Source organism: Macaca mulatta, chromosome 6 (genome assembly GCF_049350105.2).
Source record: "Macaca mulatta isolate MMU2019108-1 chromosome 6, T2T-MMU8v2.0, whole genome shotgun sequence".
Taxonomy (NCBI): domain Eukaryota; kingdom Metazoa; phylum Chordata; class Mammalia; order Primates; family Cercopithecidae; genus Macaca; species Macaca mulatta.
The window spans coordinates 182,970,878-182,990,515 of NC_133411.1; the positions used below are offsets into that span (position 1 = coordinate 182,970,878).

Consider the following 19,638-nt stretch of genomic DNA (forward strand, 5'->3'; position numbering starts at 1 on the left):
GATCATACATAAAAATCACTTGCCAAATGCCTTGCTCATTACTGAATAGCCAATACGTGATTGACTGTTATTATCAAGTAAGCCCATAGGCTGGGCCAATAATGCCAGGCGATTTATAGGCACATCTCATTTAATCTTCACAGCAATCCTATGGGGTGGGATTTATTTTTTTGGTTCCCATTTAACAGATGAAGAAAAAGGGGCTCAGCGAGATGAAGCATCTTACCCAAGGTCACACAGCTCATCAGAAGCAGAAGTGAGATTGACCCCTGTCACGATGTGGCCATAGTTACCGCAGAGAACTGCCTAAATATTTTCCAGAATGCAGGGTCCAACTAACTCTCCCAGCTGTCAGAGAGAAGCCTCTCATCTTTGAGGGGCACAGTAGGCAGACAAAGAGGCCACTTCAGGATCAACTAAGAATTCTTCCAGTATCAGACAAACTATACTTCAGATGACCGTATGCAGTGATTTCATCCAACTGGATTCTTCTCTTCCCTTCAGTCACCCTGCCAAGCTATAGAACAGTTAAGACGGGTCCTGAAAACTCACTGTAGCCAGTGCTTTGTACCAAAAATGAGGATAAGGTATGGGCTAGGGACTGAATTACCCTCTCCCCTATCCCATGCCCGGTCATGAGTTGGAAGTTGGGAATAAGGTTTGGTCCCTGTCCACATGACACACACAATAAAACAATTGTGATCCAGTGGGCTGAGTGCTAAGTGGTAGATGGATGCAGAAAGTGTAGTGAGAGCACAAATAGGCAAAGGAAGGCTTATCAGAGGAGGTGATATGGCGAATTGGGTTTTGAAGCATGACTAGGAGTTCACCAAGGGGAGAGTGGCTGAAAAGATATGCAAGAGCAGTTCATATGGCAGTCTTCCTGAGTGGTTGGAGCTTTTGAAGTCCATGCTGAGGAGCATGGCAGACAATATGGGGGAACAGAGGAGCCCACGTTTGTAGCACGTATACCAGGCACTGCGGAGGGGCGGGGGACACTGTATTCATTTCCTGGAGCTGCCGAAACAAATGACCATAAACTGTGTGGCTGAATGCAACAGAAACTTGTTCTCTCACAGTTCAGGATGTCAGACGTCCACAGCTGAGGTGTTGGCAGGGCCACATTTCCTCCGAAGTCTCCAGGAAAGAATCTCTCCTTGCCTCTTCTGGCTTGTGGTGAGCGCAGGTGTTCTCAGGCTTGTGGATGCGTCACTCAAATCCCACCTCCTGTTTCATGTGGCTTCTCTTCTCTCTGTGGGTCTGTCTCCCTCTGCATGTCTCTAATAAGGGCACTGCTCGAATTCAGGGCCTACCTGCATAATCCAGGATGATTTCATCTCAAGATTCTTAACTTAATTACATCTGCAAAGACCCCTTTTCCAAATAAGATCACGTTGACAGGTTCTGGAGATTCGGACGTGGGCATATATTCCGGGGGCCACCACTCAACCCTCTGTCAGGTCCCGCATGCATTATCCCATGTAACCCTCAGTACTCTGAGAGTCTGATGTTGTTATGATTCTCCTTTGGCAGAAAAGGAAACTCACTCGAAAGATTAAAGGTAGACTTTATGCAAGCAGGGACTGCCCTGTCCTCTTTGTATGCCCAATGTGTGCAATTGTCTCTGACACACTGTTGGTGCCCAGTTAATAATTAGTGAATAAAATATCTCAGCCCAAGCTCTATGAGGAGCATGGCATAGGCTAAGAGCCCAGGCCATGCTACATAGAATTAGATGCCTGGCTGGATTACTTATGAGCTGTGTGACCTTGAGAAAATTATGCAACCTCTCTGTGCCTTAGTCTTGTCATCTGAAAAATGAAGATACAATAGCACCTACTTCATAGGGCTGTCATAAGGTTTGCAAGAGCAAATCCATGTACAGTGCCAAGAACAGTGCGTGGCACAATCGGTGCCTAGTAAATGGAAGTGGGAAGTATTACCCCAGACTGTGTCCCGAGAGGGGCAGCAGACAGGTGAGGTTAATTACAGTGCCCTAGGAGAAGTGTCTTGAAGAGCTGTGATCAGACAGGGTAGGCTCAACATTGTCTGAGGACTTTTGGGGAAGACTTTGGGGAGGAGATAGTTGAGCTGCGTCTAGGGTGAGCAGGGACTTGACAGGTTGGGGAGTGGGAACTGGCATTCTAGGCAGAGACCAGCAGCTGCAAGATGATGGGGGTGGGGAACACTGGGGTGCCTGGAGCTTGGAGGGCCAGGGTTGGGGCTGAAAGGGGAGTGGAGGTTAAATCCAGAAGGGCCTTTTCTGCTCTGCCAAGGAGATGAACCCTCATCCTGTAGGTGTGGCAACTCATTCATCAGGGAGGCAATGTGACCAAGTTGGCTTGTTGGAGAGTCTAGTCCTAGAGGCTGGAGGCCAAGGAGCAGCATGGAGGCTGCTGCACCCAGGGGAGAGGTGACGGTGGTCTGGCCAGGGGGCTTATGATGAATACGGGGGCAGGGGAGATAAATAAGCTATGTCAGAGGCAGAAGCTGGCAGAGCTGGTGTCTGACTGGGCATGGCTCTGGGGGAGAGGTGGAGGCAGGGGTCGCTGCAGAGTCAGGCCCCAGACGCGGTGGGCAGCGCTGCCTCCTGCCACAGCTGAGGCTGGTCATGGGCATGGTGAAGTCAAGGCGCCCATGAGACACCTTGGTGCCTTTTCTGGACTTACCTCTTACCAACTGGGGAACCTTGGGCAAGTCACTTCACCTCTCAGAGCCTCACTTTCTCCATCAGCAAAATGGGGACAATAATTCTACTTCATGTGATTGTGATGATAGCATACACTGTGTCCCCAATAACTCTTAGCCTCTGTTATTATGATTACAACTCCTGCCACTGGGATTAGATGGAGGGTCATGGGGCAGCGGTCGCTGTGACTGTAGTCCCGGCACATCTTTGCCGGAGTCGCCAACTCCGTGCTCTATTTTGAGTTCTTCCTCTCTTCTCTCTTGGATCTCACAAGCCTGAAGAGGAATCGTGGGTGCGTCTTCGTGGGTGCCAACCCAAACCCTGATTCTCCTCAAGGTTAAGGTGCTTTTGTTGGGCACGTGTCAGGTGGCGGGGTTGAGGAGAGGGAAGACAACAGGAGACACACAGGTGCTTCCGTGTACCACTCCATCTGCACACGGCATGGTTTGGGCTGGGCTGCATGGCTGTCTGCTCGTGGATGTCTGGGGGGAGGCTGTGTGTGTGTGTGGGTGTATGTCTGTGTGTGTGTGTCTTTCTCAGTGTGTGTGTCTCTGTATGTGTATAACTATGTGTGGTGTCTGTGTGTCTCTGTGTGTGTAACTGTGTGTGTGTCTGTGTGTGTAACTGTGTGTGTGTCTCTGTGTGTGTAACTGTGTGTGTGTCTGTGTGTGTAACTGTGTGTGTGTCTCTGTGTGTGTAACTGTGTGTGTGTCTCTGTGTGTAACTGTGTGTGTGTCTGTGTGTGTAACTGTGTGTCTGTGTGTGTAACTGTGTGTGTGTCTGTGTGTGTAACTGTGTGTGTCTCTGTGTGTGTAACTGTGTGTGTGTCTCTGTGTGTGTAACTGTGTGTGTGTCTCTGTGTGTAACTGTGTGTGTGTCTGTGTGTGTAACTGTGTGTCTCTGTGTGTGTAACTGTGTGTGTCTGTGTGTGTAACTGTGTGTGTCTCTGTGTGTGTAACTGTGTGTGTGTCTCTGTGTGTAACTGTGTGTCTGTGTGTGTAACTGTGTGTGTCTGTGTGTGTAACTGTGTGTGTGTCTCTGTGTGTGTAACTGTGTGTGTGTCTGTGTGTGTAACTGTGTGTGTGTCTGTGTGTGTAACTGTGTGTGTCTCTGTGTTTGTCTCTGTGTGTCTCTGTGTAACTGTGTGTCTGTGTGTGTGTGTGTCTCTGTGTGTGTAACTGTGTGTGTGTGTGTGTAACTGTGTGTGTGTCTGTGTGTGTAACTGTGTGTGTCTGTGTGTGTAACTGTGTGTGTCTCTGTGTGTGTAACTGTGTGTGTGTCTGTGTGTGTAACTGTGTGTGTCTGTGTGTGTAACTGTGTGTGTCTCTGTGTGTGTAACTGTGTGTGTGTCTCTGTGTGTGTAACTGTGTGTGTGTCTGTGTGTGTAACTGTGTGTGTCTGTGTGTGTAACTGTGTGTGTCTCTGTGTGTGTAACTGTGTGTGTGTCTCTGTGTGTAACTGTGTGTGTGTCTGTGTGTGTAACTGTGTGTGTGTCTCTGTGTGTGTAACTGTGTGTGTGTCTGTGTGTGTAACTGTGTGTGTGTCTCTGTGTGTAACTGTGTGTGTGTCTGTGTGTGTAACTGTGTGTGTCTGTGTGTGTAACTGTGTGTGTGTCTCTGTGTGTGTAACTGTGTGTGTGTCTCTGTGTGTGTAACTGTGTGTGTGTCTCTGTGTGTGTAACTGTGTGTGTGTCTGTGTGTGTAACTGTGTGTGTGTCTCTGTGTGTGTGTCTGTGTGTGTAACTGTGTGTGTGTCTGTGTGTGTAACTGTGTGTGTCTCTGTGTGTGTAACTGTGTGTGTGTCTGTGTGTGTAACTGTGTGTGTCTGTGTGTGTAACTGTGTGTGTGTCTGTGTGTGTAACTGTGTGTGTGTCTCTGTGTGTGTAACTGTGTGTGTCTCTGTGTGTAACTGTGTGTGTGTCTCTGTGTGTGTAACTGTGTGTGTGTCTCTGTGTGTGTGTGTGTGTGTCTCTGTGTGTGTAACTGTGTGTGTGTCTCTGTGTGTAACTGTGTGTGTGTCTCTGTGTGTGTAACTGTGTGTGTGTCTCTGTGTGTGTGTGTGTGTGTCTCTGTGTGTGTAACTGTGTGTCTCTGTGTGTGTGTTTCTCTGTGTGTGTGTGTGTCTGTGTGTCTCTCTGTAACTGTCTCTTTGTGTGTGTTTGTCTCTGTGTGTGTGTCTCTGTGTTTGTCTCTGTGTGTCTCTGTGTGTGTGTGTCTGTGTGTGTAACTGTGTGTGTCTGTGTGTGTAACTGTGTGTGTGTCTGTGTTTGTCTCTGTGTGTCTCTGTGTGTGTGTTTCTCTGTGTGTGTGTGTCTCTGTGTTTGTCTCTGTGTGTGTGTTTCTCTGTGTGTGTGTGTGTGTGTGTGTGTGTCTCTCTGTGTGTAACTGTGTCTCTTTGTGTGTGTTTGTCTCTGTGTGTGTGTGTCTCTGTGTCTGTGTGTCTGTGTGTTTCTGTGTGTGTGTCTGTGTATCTTTGTGTGTACCTTTCTCTCTCAGTGTGTGTGTCTCAGTGTGTGTGTCTCTCTGTGTGTGTCTGTGTGTGTATGTCTGTGTGTCTGTCTCTCTCTCTGTCTCTCTGGTCTTAATTCAACTCAACTCTGCAGGTCAGGAAATGTGTCTGATCCCCACTTTGTATGAGTCACTGTGCTGGGCACAGAGAAAAGGGTGTGACTCGCTTGCTGCCCGAGGCCTTCCCAGTGGAAGGTGGCTGGGAGGCGTGAGGGGTGATGGGGATACAGTGTGCTCCTGTGGAGGAGGAGCTGAAGCAGGCCCCAGCTACAGAGCAGGGACAGATTGGGGTTCAGGGCTGGAGCTGAATGCTGAGGAGATGTTCTCCTTGCTGAGGAAGGGCACATGGGGGCTCCAGGCCTGGCCCAAGGCCCAGAGAAGCAACTGCAGGAACTCTCAGGGTGCCGGGGCTGGAGGGGACAGTGTGAGCCAGTGGGGAGAGGTACATGAGACTGGAGGGTGGCTGAGGGGATGCAGGCTGAGCGGAGGTGTTACCCCGACAGCACCAGGGCTGCCTCTGTGGGGAGCTACTGTCTTGGGCAGGACAAGGGTGATACTGGCCTCCAAAGCCCTACAGGGCTGACCCCTGCCTTCCTTCCAGCCTCACCTCAGTGCTCTCTCCTCCTTGTCCCCTCTGTCACAACCAGACTGCTCCTTCCAGGCCCTCTGGAACCTCGAGCTCCTGTTCCTTGTAGGATCTCTGGACAGCCTGGAATGCTCTGGCCTGGGGTTGCCTGGAGCCCAGTCCCCTCTCGCTTCCAGGACCACCCCATCAAAGAGCAACCTTCGTGTGCTCTGTTCAGACCACATTCAGTGCTTGGTTTGTGGTTATTTCTTTGGTGATTTGCTCATTGAATGTCTGACTCTCCCCCCTGTGAACTCCTTGAGGCCATGACTGTGCACAGCATCCGGCTCACAGTAGGCCCTTTAATAGACTCGCACTGAACGGACGACGAGTGGCTGAGTGAGTGGATGAGGGCGGATGACGAGTGGCTGAGTGAGTGGATGAGGGGAGACGGGTGCAGAAAGAGTGTGTTCCGTGGTGAGGATTGTGCCTCTAATGAAACCCTCCAATCTAGCGCAGGAGAACTAGCGAGCTGTTTATTGCGAGGCTCAGGTTGTTACATTCAAGAGCTGAAACCAAGGGCTTTAGAACGTCTCTGAGGATGGAGGTTATACAAACCGAGTCAATAAATATTGATGTGGAGTCCGGCTTTCATGTTGAGGTGCTTTGTGGGGAAGTGGGAGTTTCTCTCCCCAGCCCTCTTCGGCTCGCCCGGCATGGCGGGAGCTTTGTTGCAGGGATCAGGCACGTGGGGCCCCTGAATTTCACAAATCCACCAGAAAGGGAGGCTGGGGGCAGTAGGATGCCTCGCAGAACTGAAACCTGCCTGTAGGAAATCTCGCCCTGGAACCAAATGAGGACTCCCCAGCTCCTGCCCCACCCCAGCAATCATTGGCAACTCCGTCATCCAGAATCCAGAAAGCTCACCTGTGAAACTCGCCGGCCTGAGCCGACCCTGCCTCCTCTTGTCTCGCAGTGCTGTGCTCACCTCCTATGACATCTTAGGCCATTGACTCCACCTCACTGCCCTGTCTGGCCTCAGCACCTGAGACACGCCCTACTACATCAGCCTTCCCACTGGCCTCCTTGCCTTCAGCCATCCCCCTGCAAACAGGCCTTCTGTTGCCCCAGAGACATTACTCCAAAACAATTCTGACCCTGTCACTTCCCTGCTTAGAACCGTCACTGGCTCTCTGTTGTCCTTAAGATCAAGCCCAAGTGTAATCTGTTCTTTGCCCTCGGCCCAGGCCCCCAGGCTTCCCCATCACTCACACCCTTGGGCCAGTCATGCCAAGGCCTATGATGCTTCCAGAACAGCCCATGTGCTTTCCATGTTCTGTCCATGGCTGATGCCATTTCCTCTGCTCAGAGCCTTCTTCCCCCCGATCCTAATGTTCTTCCATGAAGTCACTTCTGATGTCACATCCCCCAGGAGGACGTCCCTGATGCCCCCACCCCCAGGTTGGTTAGGTCCAGCAGCCCCCTGTGCTGATGGCCTGTCATGGTGTCGCCTCGGTGTTGCAAGTGTCTGCGCCCATCAGTCTATCTCTCCCTCCCCCTATAGACTGTGAGGCCCCAAGAGACAGCCTGTGCCTGATTCACCACAACGTGCTGTGTGACCTCACCAGACTCTTAGGGAATGATTGGCCTTTAGTTGCAGAAGTTACGAAAATTCAGGACAGGGAGGCAAACTCTCCTTCAGCTAAAACAGCCTCCATTCAGCCTAATTCTGGGGTCGTGGAACATGTGGTGCGGGCTGGCGGAAGTGAATCCCACGGGCTGGGCTGTACCCGTGGCAACCAGTCAGCATTAGGCCCTTGACTCTGATAGTCACGGAGGACACCCGGCAAGTGTCAGCACACAGGACTGCTTGCATGTGGGGACCACCTGGGGGCCTCAAAACATGCCGAGGCCTGGACTGCACCCCCAGAGATTCTGGCGTAATTGGTTTGAGGTGGGACTAGAGCACCAGGATCATTTGAAACGTTTGAATCCCAGGGGATTCTAACATGTGCAGCTGCTTGAGAACCACTCACAGGTAGTCCTACTAGAGCAGCGCTGCTCTTCCTGGTTACCCACGGTAATTACCTGGAGAGCCTTGTCCTGAACCCATGGAATCAGAACCCATGGGGGTGGTGACAACCTAGGCATCAGCATTTCTGAGCTCCTCAGCTGCTTCTAATGTGAAGCAGGGTTTGAAACCACTACCTCACAGGGACCTCCCTCCCTCCCTTGTCTTTTTCCAGAAGCATTTGCTGGAGGCCTGCTCTGTGCTCGGGCTCTCTAGCCCTGGTGGCGCTTTGGTGAATCAGCCCCTGCAGTTCCTATTTGGGATTTCTTAACTCAGGGGGCGTTAGCAGTGGAGCAGCCCACCCTGTAAAGGGAACCTGTCCCACAGGCGGGCTTGCTGGGTCCTGCACCAGCTCCTAGTGCCCCTTTACTAACCCGCTGCTGACCAGGGGCCGCATCCAGCCCTGGCTGGGCATGTCCATACCTGTGTTGGGAGGTCTTGCCCGGCTCCTGAGTCTCCCAAGAGGCCTGGGACTCTGCCTAGGCAAGATTTGGGGTTGCACATGGTCATTGGGATGGGAACCTTTCCAGCAGCTCCCTCAGACCCTGCATCGTCAGGCTGGAGGCAATGGCAGGCTGGGGCTGAGGCTCTGAACTCCCTCCCGCGCACACACGAGCTCTGCAGCTGCACTGTAGTCCGTGGATGAGCCTGCGGCTATAGGCAACTCTCTTGGCTGGGCCCAGGTGTGTTCTCTTTGAGGGGATGGGATGCCAGCAGGATTTTAATGTCCCTTTAACAGAAAGGGTCACCACTTAGGAAATTGGCTCCCTGTCCCCAGGGCAGAGCTGCAGGTGCCAGGCTGCTGCCTAAACTCTGGGCATTTATCTTAAAAAACTAAGAGAAAACTCATGTAACATAAATGTAACGACTTTAAAGTGAGCAGTGCAGTGGCATTTAGTGCATTCATAATGTTGTGCAACCATCACCTCTGTCTAGTTTCAAAACGTTTTCATTACCCCAAAAGGAAACCCTATACCCCTTATCAGTCATTCCCCATCCCCCCAGACCCCCTAGTCCTAGCAGGCTCCAGTCTGCACCTGCTTCTGTGCATTTCCCCGTTCTGGGTAGCTCATCAGATGGAATCACATGACATGTGGCCATTGGCATCTGGGTTCTTTGGCTCAGCATCACGTTTGGAAGGGCCGTCTGCATCTGCAGCTGGTCCTTCCTTCCCTTTCATGGCTGAATAACATTCCGCTGCATGGATTGACCACAATTTGTTTATTCATTCATCAGCGGATGGAAATTTGGGCTGTTTCTACCTTTTGGCTATTGGGAAATCTGGGCATTTAAAATTTTTTTATAGCTCTACTCCATGTAGACTTGATCATGTGTTCCTGGGTCCTCAGCGTTTGTGGGTCGTGGTTTTGGGTGGCCCCCTTTCCTGTACTATTCAAATAGGAGGTTCCTAGGTTGCGTGTGTGTCTTCAGGGTATCTCTTGCTTTAAGTCCAACTTCTCTTAATTTCTCCATCTCGGCTCCACCTCTTGCCTGTGTGATAACTGGACTGATCTCTGCACCATCTCGCTCTATACTGTTATCACTGCAATCCAAGGCAGGAGGCTGATAAGCATGCAACGGCCTTCAACTGCTGGCTTGGGGTAATGGAGAGAATGGACAGTACATTGTGTCAACCGTAGCTTAAAAACAGTACTCTCCTAAAACTTCATACACACACTCATTAGGAATTGCTCATGGACGGTGTCTGCCCATGAGATTTGGACAGAATCCTCCTCACATCCATCTTCCTCTTTTCCTTTTCAAATTCCTCCTGTCCAGTATTTAAAACTGCCAACAAACAACTTCATATTTTTGGAGCAAGGTAGACTCCTGTCTCCTTCTTTCCTTATAAACATACCCTGGGGTGGAAAAGACATGGCATGGACACTCCCAAAGTTATTTTTATTCTTTTCCTGAATCAAAAAGAACCTTTCTTCCGTGAGAAGAATCCTGCCATATTTCTGGGCCAACTGACTGAAAGGGACACTGGCTTTAAAAAATAACACACACACAAATTCTGCTTGTAATATTAGATGCTGCAGCGTTGTGGGGGCATCCCTGCCCCCGTGTACATAGGTGGTGGGATGGGGTCAGTGCAAGCCTAGAGGTGCCTCTGACATTAACCAGTGACTGGTTTCAGATGAATCCTGATGGTGCCCCCACTTAGTTTGGTGGTGTATTATTTTTTTAAAGGTTGCTTTCAGATAGTGGGTAGGGACTGGGTTTATGCTCTGAATGAGCTGGAGACCACTGCATGCTTTCGAGCAGAAAAGGGCCATGCTTTTATTTATTTATTTATTTAGATGGAGTCTCACTCTGTCGCCGAGGCTGGAGTGCAGTGGCGCCATCTCAGCTCACTACAGCCTCCACCTTCCAGGTTCAAGCAATTCTCCTGCCTCAGCCTCCCCAGTAGCTGGGATCACAGGTGCCTGCCATCACCCCTGGCTTTTTTTTTTTTTTTTTTTTTGTATTTTTAGTAGAGATGGGGTTTCGCCGTGTTGGGCAAGCTGGTCACGAACTCCTGACCTCAAGTGATCTTCCCACCTCGGCCTCCCAAAGTGCTGAGATTACAGTTGTGAGCCACTGTACCTGGCCCCTGCTTTGTTTTAGATTTTTTAAGGCTCTCTCTGGTTGCTGTGTGCTGAATGCACCCTTGAGGACAGGGAAGTCATCGCTAGTTAGAAGGCTGTTAGATGCCGCAGATGAGATGATGATCGCTTCCACCCGGTTGGACGTGATTGAGGTGGTAAGAAGTGGTCAGGTTATGGGTGTCTTTGAAGGCAGAAATGATAGTTTCTTCTGGTAGATTGGATGTGGTGTGTGAGAAAAAGGGAGTCAAGGATGACTTCAGGATATTTGGCCTGAGTGGCTGCAAATGTGAAATTGACATATTCTGAGATGAAGAAGAACGCAGGTGGAGCAGGTTTGGGTTGGGAAGAGAGCGGGAATTTGGTTTGGGAATGTGTTGAAAGTGTGTTAGATGTCCAAGTACAGGTGAAAGAAGCAGTTGATGTCCAAGGTTGGAATGCACCAGTGGTGGCATGGGGTAGGGATGGAAAGCAGGAAGCACCGAAAGTGATGGCTTGTTGATCAACCCCCCTATGTCCCACATAGTTACCAGGAAAAGTAAAATGAGGGGGAAATCACATGTTAAATCAGAAAGGAGCGGTTGGGCACAGTGGTTCATGCCTGTAATCCCACACTTTGGGAGGCCGAGGCAGGCGGATCACCTGAGATCAGGAGTTCAAGACCAGCCTGGCCAACATGGTGAAACCCTGTCTCTACTAAAAAATATAAAAATTAGCCGGGTGTGTTGGTGGGTGCCTGTTATCCCAGTTACTTGGAAGCCTGAGGCAGAGAGAAGCGCTTGAACCCGGGAGGCGAAGGTTGCAGTGAGCTGAGATGGCGCCATTGCACTCCAGCTCTCCAGCCTGGGTGACAGAGTGAGACTCCATCTCACAACAACAAACAAACAAACAAAACAAAGCAAAACAAAACAAAACCGGAGCTTCACAGATTATCCTGAAGAAGGGGTAAACAGGCCCAAAGAGCACAGGTGATTTGCCTAAGACTGCAAGTTACTAACAAAGCCAAGACAGAGCAAGTTCCTTGGACCTGTCCCCCTTTCTAGCACACCATGCTGCCTGCCAGTCCTAGGCTCTGAAGGCTGCATGCAGATACTGAAGGTGGGCAGACTGAGGCTGGATGACTCTCAATTTTGTGTTCCTCCAGGTCACCATCCTTGTCAGCCTGGCCCTAGCTTTCCTTGCGTGCATCGTGTTCCTGGTGGTTTACAAAGCCTTCACCTATGACCACAGCTGCCCAGAGGGATTCGTCTATAAGGTAAGAGGTGGTTGGGTAGCCCCAGGTCACTTTCAAGTTCAGTAAGAGAGTTAATCAATGTCTTCTCTTCACTGGTGTCCAAATTCTGAGTATGACAACCTCCCTACTGACTGTTTAAAATGGAATATATGTTTGGCAAGGAGTTTCCAAGTTTTCCTGAGGGACTCAGTCTCCAGTAGGCAGTAGAGTTCCTCCCCCAAGAGGGTGCTCTCCAGGGTCAGGAGATGGTCCAGCTTCTACGGCACATCAGCAATGAGGGAAGCAGCTTACTACCTCTTGACATGGACTGTTCCATTTTGGAAAAGCTCGGCTTGGTGTGGGCCTTCTTGGCTCAATGGCTGTTTGCTTACCCTTGCAGTGGCCCTCCAGAGGCGTGAAGGCAGGGCTGGTGCCTCTGAGGTTCTTTGAAGCTCTGTCTCCAAGTCTCCCCTTGACCCACACTCTGATTAAACTCCTTTGAGAGAACGGAACCTGCTGCATGACCTCCGGGAGTCTCCTTGCCCCTCTGAACCTCATTTTCTCCCCTGAAAAATGAGGGCTGATAATGCCTGCTCCCAGGATTTTTGGGAGACCTTAATGAGAGAAGTAAAATCAGTTAACAAAGGGCCTATTAGATAATGCGCTCTCAACAAATGTTAGTTGCAGTAAAGACAGAGTCTGTTTCAGAGCGAACACAGCTGATGCTATTAATATTTATAATTACCATTTGCTGAGTATCTCTAATACATCAGAACCTTTGCTGGATGTTTCCTTAAACATTATCTCAATTGGGCTGTACAACCATTCTGAGAAATACGGTTTCTTTGACTCCCATTTCACACATGAGGAATTAAACATAGAGAGTGTTTAGTTAAGAGGGTTTTCCAAGACATCACAGTAATTATGTTTTGATGTGGGGAGATCAAATAGGAAGTGTGCCAGCCTGAAAATGTGTATCCTCCTGTTCTGCACTGCCTGGATTACACTCCAATCTGACCGCCTCTAGCTGGTTGACTCACCTATCACCTGGTTGCCTCTCTGGGCCATTGCTCACAGCCAATGACTGTTTATTTCCTCCATTATATACTTACATCTCTTTTCTCTTATATCAAAAGTCTTGGCTCCTAACAACGTTCATGTAATGATGTATTTGCCTTATCCTACAATATATGTAGAACAGTCACAAAATAGCACCAATATTACTACTAAGAGGTAATGAACCGGGAGACTCCTGAATGAACTTGGAGGTTTCTCTGCAGCTCCACGTGTCCTTAGAATACACTCCACCAGGGGTGTAATCTGACCTCCTAAACTTCCATGGAGGGGGTTCAGATCTGGCTTCCTAGACTACACTCCAAGTGGTCAGAAACTGAGGTTCTGAGAGCATCCTGACCAACATGGAGAAACCCCATCTCTACTAAAAATACAAAATTAGCCAGGCGTGGTGGCACATGCCTGTAATCCCAGCTACTTGGGAGGCTGAGGTGGGAGAATCGCTTTAACCCGGGAGGTAGAGGTTGCGGTAAGTTGAGGTCATGCCATTGCACTCCAGCCTGGGGGACAGAGCAAGACTCTGTCTCAAAAAAAAAGAAGCTGAGGTTCGGGAAGACTCAAAACAATGGGAATAGTAGGGGACAGTTGAATAAAATGTGACACATCCACACAGCAAACGTCACTACAACTGGGAAAATAAGGAAGGAAGGCCTACATACATGGACAGAGAACGCTCTTTAAGACAGTAAGGATGAATGATGGAAGGAAGGTCCTGCCTGTGTGTGGGCAAAGGGGAGGTGAGCGCTACTTGCTTATTGTTTTGGAAAGAAATTCAGGAAGGATAAATTTTAAAAATTAATAAAAATGGTTCATCAGGAGGAAGGGATGGACACAAGGCTTCTTCGGATCTATCTTCTTAAATATTTGTCCTTGAAATATGTAAATGTTTGACATATTTAAAAATAAATAAATGAGAAAAAGCAAGAGGTTCGTTGTTTAAAGAACCTAGCTCTATATCAAGTTAAGGACATAAACGTGCAAAGAAAATAAATATTTCAACCGGTTGTAGATGACAGCATGTTCACCTCCCACCCTTGGTGGAGTGTATTCTAAGGACACATGGAGCTGCAGGGAAACCTCCAAGTTTGTCCAGTAGTCCCCAGGTTCATTACCTCATAGTAGTAATATTAGTGCTGTTTTGTGACTGTTCTATATTTATTGTAGGATAATGCAAATACATCATTACATGAATGTTGTTAGGAACCAAGACTTTTTTTAAATTTAATTTTAATTTTTATTTTTTTTGAGATGGAATTTCGCTTTGTCACCCAGGCTAGAGTGCAGTGGCACCATCTCAGCTCACTGCAACCTCTGCCTCCTGGGTTCAAGTGATTCTCCTGCCTCAGCCTCCTGAGTAGCTGGGATTGTAGGCATGCGCCACCATGCCCAGCTAATTTTTGTATTTTTAGTAGTGGTGGGGTTTCACTCTGTTGGTCAGGCTGGTCTTGAACTCCTGACCTCGTGATGTGCCCACCTCGGCCTCCCAAAGTGCTGGAATTACAGGCGTGAGCCACCGCACCCGGCAAGACTTTTGATATAAGAGAAAGGAGATGCAAGTGTAAAATGGAGGAAATAAATAGTCATTGGCCATGAACAACAGCCCAGAGAGGCAACCAGAGGATAGGTGAATCAGCCAGCTAGAGGGAGTCTGTGGGGTTTCCTGGAGCATCCACTAGAGCCGGACAGTCAGTGCGCAGAGAAGGCTGGCTTCGAATCAGTGTCAGTATCAGGTTCGGGTGGTCTGGCTTCTTCTAAGTGGAGCTTTGGTGTTTGTGCTGGCGCTGGTGTTGGGAAGGCTGCTGCATGCCAGGCCAGGTCGGGAGCTGTCACCTGCCCTCTGGCCACAGCCCAGTGCAGCTGCGCCCTAGTCAGGGTGGCTGTGTTGCTAGGCAGGCTGGAAGCAGTTTGCTGAATGACCCCCGCCTCTGTCTCTTTCTCCCTCAGCACAAACGCTGTATCCCAGCCTCCCTGGATGCGTACTACTCCTCCCAGGACCCCAGTTCCAGAAGCCGCTTCTACACAGTCATCAGCCACTACAGTGTGGCCAAGCAGAGCACTGCCCGGGCCATCGGGCCGTGGCTGTCGGCAGCCGCTGTCATCCATGAGCCCAAGCCGCCCAAGACCCAGGGCCACTAGAGGCCTGCCCCAGCCAGAATGGGGGGCGGGGTGGAGAGGCGGACCCCCATTGGCTAAGCCAAGCTCCAGTTACAAGACAACACTGTACTCCTGGGATATGGGGGCGGGGGCGGGGCAGGGCAGGGTGGGGGGAGGAGCGCACCGAAAACGTGGTGTGTGCTGGAGTTGTCTGAACCGATATTTCTTTTCGTTCCTTGGTATTGTTGATTCGTCCCCGAGTCAGGCTCATGTACAAAGGCATGTTTCGTGTTGATTGTTCCCATGTAAGATATTTTTAAAGCCACTGCTTATTCTTTGTTAGGAAAATGTAACAGCAGAAAAGGAAAGAAACAAAGAACATGAACAAAAAGCATTAAACTGGCTCCATCGGAAGACGTTGAAGGGCAGTGAAGAGCACAGACTCTGTGGGCTTCTTAGATAAGAAAACGTAGCTTCAGTGCCGGGGGGTTCAGGGGTGCAGAATATGTGAGTGACACAGACTGGGACTATTCGGTTAGCCTGTGTGCAGGGTAGGAACGCAGGAAATGAGGAATGGCCAAGCTGGAGAGAAGAACTGATTTTGGCATTACTAAGCCCAGAATGCACATAACCCATAGTGAAATGTACTGTCCTCTGGTGCATTTTGCAAGATGAGCACAAACTTTCTGGCCTCCATACTAGGACCTGGGCAGACCCACATGACCTGGGCTCTGAATGTTCACCCTGCGGCGGTGGGTTCTGCATCAGCAAATGCTGAGGAGTGGGCAGAGTTTCTTTGTCTTTTGCTTGCATTTTCTAGATCCACACCTGGATACTGCCCATGTTGATGAGACAGCAGCGGGGAGAGAGGGAGGGAAGGAAGGTGCGGCTGCAAGAAGGAAGGCACGGGACAGGCATGTGACACTAGGCCACCAGCGATAAGCACAGGCACCGACTTTTCAGTTCTTGTTTGTTTGTTGTTTCCCAAAGTGCTGCTAAAAATAGCAACAACAATAGGATTCCAACCAGGAGCCTTAGGTGACAGCCAGGAAGAGATCTGAAGATCAGGGCCGCCACAATGCCAAATCATTTCTAAAGGAAGCTGAAAAATGGGACTGTCTTTTGCCCACTTCGTTGTGTTATAAGGGGACATTTGTCCAAACTCCCCAACTGAGTTCTAGAAGCTCCTGACAAGGAGGCAGCCTCCAGCCTTGACCAGGCCTCCCAGTTCCCTGGAACCGTATCAGGCATTCCCCTGCCTCTCATAAACGTTTCAGGGAGGCCAGTTCTGCAGGGTGTCAGCTCCAGGACCCACAGGGCCAGAACCGGCTGGGAGAGTTGGTTATTTGAGATGTGGTACCGCTTCCTCACGAGTCTCCGACAGGTCATGTAAAGGGTATTTTTTTGTGGCTTGCTGTGTTGCTGAAATCATCATATGCAACAGCTGGGTACTAGGACTAGCATAGCTCAAACTATCCTGCCAAACGCTCTCATCTGATTTTTCCTCCCTTCTCCCCCAACCTCCCATCACCCTGAGTCACCTGTAAATTCATTTGTCATCCAAAGCGGAATAACAAATTGTCCCTAGCAAAACCGCTGAACGCTTTATAATTTTGTGGTGTATTTTTGTCAGTAGGCAGCAGAGGCTGAAGTATTTTTTGGTGTAATTCTTGAAATTTTCTGACAGGAAACAAATAAAGATAGATGTGTCTGAGAGTCTTGACCTTCCTTTGCAACGTTCTTTTATCTACTGCTCAGTGAGCCTGATGGGGAAGATGCTGGGGATGGGGGTCCCAGAGGGCAGGGTGAGCCCTACGGTGTCCTTTTGGGCTGGGGCTAGAATTGGACTGTAGGGCAATGTCCATCCTCAGGTCACTGGGGCCTAAGATGGTGTTGTGGTCCTAAGGAAGGACCGAGAGGTGTACCCGGCTGCTTATCTGCCAGCTCAATGTCCTTCATGCAGTGGATGCCTATTGGGCAGCTTCTAGGGCCAGGCTGTGCTGGGCATGGGGAATGGGAATACAGCAACGGATGACACAAACTCACTGCCCTGAAGTCTGGCGATGGAGTCAGATATGAAACTAAAGGTGTAGTGATGCCCTTGACTTAATGCAACTGGTGGTTAGCCACAACTGAGGAGGAAGATGTGGAGGATCCCTTTTTAAATTGCTCATTTCGGGCTTAGCGTGACCTTGGCAGGTAGGGGACATTGACCCCATTAGACAGATGAAGACATGGAGGCTCAGAGGGGAAAAAGAGACTGTACGAGGGCTGTCGCAGAGCAGTGGGGGTCCAAACCCGGGCTTGCGGGACTGCTTTGCACCCCCACACTACTTCTGTTCCACGTTAGACCCTGAGCAACACTGTGTAGTGCTTTTCCAGAAAGTGAAGTTGCAGCTCTAAGAGTGAATGAGCTGATTCTCAGCCGGAACTCGGTATCAATGGTGACTGTGAAGAAAAGCCAACACCGAAATGCCCTGTGCTCCATGCCGAGTACTAAATGCCTTATGTGTCTTAGTTCCTACAACCCTCCTACCAGTTCTGTGAAGTAGGTGCTCCCACCTTCAACACCACTGCCATCCGCTTCGTCATCATCATCCCGGTTTGGGGACGAAGAACTGGAGGAACTGAGCGGCGAAGCAGCTTGCTCGAGGTCACGCAGTCAGTGAGCAGCAGAGCTGTGATTGAAGCCCACACCTTTTTGGTGCCGGGGTCTTAAGCACTGTGCCATGCTGCAGTGACCATGCATCTTTGCATCTTGCTTTATAGGTTACAGTTTTTGCTCACACATCTCCTCTAATGTGGATGGCAGGCCATCTGAGGAAGAGACCAGGATTGACTTTGGGCAGAGTTGGAAGCTGAGGCTCCAAGCAGCTTGCTGTGCTAGGGGTTGGGGCTGAACATGCACGGTGGTTGGGAGAGAGAAGGGAGACGACACAGCACCTCCCGGCTGGGGCTGCACAGGCTGCGGAGCACAGGGCCTCAGACAACCCTGCCCACTCCCATACAGCCTCTGGTTTCCAGCCCGGCTTTGGGAGATGGCGAGTGGGAGAGTGCAGGGATCGGCGCTGGCATCCCACCCACAAAGCCTGGCTGAGCCACATAGCCAGCACAGAAACACCCAACATTTCTTTCAATTACACAGAATCAGTGAAAGGCTTAATGAACACATGTACAAACACTCTGTCATAAGTGGATTTGCCACTCCAGTGCCTCAAAAAGTAAGAAAGCTGTCACTTCTCTGGAATGAACAGGCTATGGGTGAATGAGTAGAAACGAGGGAGAAAGAGAGGGCCAGGAGATGGATGCAGATATTTCTGTTTTAGGAGTGACTCTGGGGCCAAGTGCTATCCTTATCGGAATATAGTGCTATCCTCTATCGGAATAGACGACGATGCCTAACTCTTCCCATGAATGTATCCAAGAGTGTGGCATCAGTTAGAAGAGTTTAACCCAAATGGGTTTGGTTAGGGACATCTCTGAATTTTGCAGGATGGGGTGTTAACAGAGCCCTGCTGGTCCGGGGAACCAGGCAATGATCCTAAAATCGGCACCTTGGTTTGTAGATCAAGCTCTGTTTGTGTATTTTGCATGCTTTTTAATCTATTCACCAACATTGGAACCTCCCCAGATAGTCCCCCAGATAAGACAGGATGAAGGTTGTGCAGAGAAGGTGACTGGGCTGGGCCTGCATGTGGCAAGAAATTCTGAGGCAGGAGGGCATGTCTGTGTGGGTGTCAGCCTGGGTTCTGGGAGAACCTGGCCTTGGAACTGGGTCTTGAAGGACGGGTTGCACTATGACAGGAAGAATTTGAGAGGGTGGAGGAGAGACAGGAGAATTCGGGAGGGAAAGCCCAGGGCTTCTGCTCATAAGGCTGCTGGGGTGCCTCCCCCAAGCCAGTGCCAGAGGCAAAGATTCAAGTCCGTGCTCCGGGCTCACAGTCCAGGCTGGGGGAGAGGAGGGGCCAGATGAAAGAGCAGCCCATAGCTACATACTGGGGAGAAGCAGTGATGGCGCCCGGAGTCATCCCAGCAGTCGATCGGATCAGAAGGTATTTAGGGAGATACATGTTTTTTCTGGAAAATTGAAAGGCCACCTGTCAGAACTGCTGTTGGTCAATTTATCTTCCCTCAACTCCTGCAATGTGCTCTAATCCAAATGGGGAGTCATGTGGAAGAAGAAGAAATTGATCCCCAATAATTTTTCCAAGCAGCACACAATACCATCTCTTTAAAAAATAGCACTGCTGAACAGTGGAGAGAAAAGGACTGGTTTCCATGGCAACGGCAACGCCGTTTCCCATAGCTCACTCAGTCTAGCAGAGCAGGCTGTTTATCTGAGTCTGTCCTTTTGTCAGAAATGACCTGTTTCTGGAAACACAGATCTAGAGTTCACTTAGTCAAAGTTGCCCCCAAAGATGGTTGCGCCTCTCTCTCTGGACACTCCCCAGTCCTCTCTCTCCTCACTATCTCCTCTCTTTCTCTTTTTCTGTCTCTGCCTCACTCTCTCCTTCCGAGGGAATGTTGTCTAGAGGCTGTGGACTGAGCTTACGTAATTTATTTTTCAATTCCAGGCCCTTGGTGAGAGCCTTGCTGGGTTTGGGCCCAGGTGTTGGGGGTGTGGCCGGTGGCACAAGGAGAGGTCGGACCCTGGAGGAGAGTAGGCGACCCTGGGATCCAGTGCGACTCCTGCACCTGCCTCTGCTAGTTCCCTTCCTCTCTTCACGCTGCAGTTCCTCATCTTTAAAATGGGAATAAGAATTGTTCCTACCTCGTTTTGTGAGAACTCCATGACGTAGTGTTTAAAGATTTACCTAGAGCAGGAACTCGACAAATT

At 49.9% G+C, this 19,638-nt stretch overlaps 1 protein-coding gene across 1 annotated transcript in view; it reads left to right on the forward strand.

Moving 5' to 3' along the window:
* The window catches only part of NSG2 (neuronal vesicle trafficking associated 2), a 65,885-nt gene extending 49,368 nt beyond the window's left edge, over nt 1–16,517 (forward strand). The window contains exons 4-5 of the mRNA XM_015141455.3: nt 11,565–11,675; nt 14,652–16,517. Coding sequence (XP_014996941.1) covers nt 11,565–11,675; nt 14,652–14,843 — 303 coding nt within the window. The 3' untranslated portion in view covers nt 14,844–16,517. The remainder of the gene's footprint in view (nt 1–11,564; nt 11,676–14,651) is intronic.
* The last annotated feature ends 3,121 nt before the right edge of the window (nt 16,518–19,638 follow it).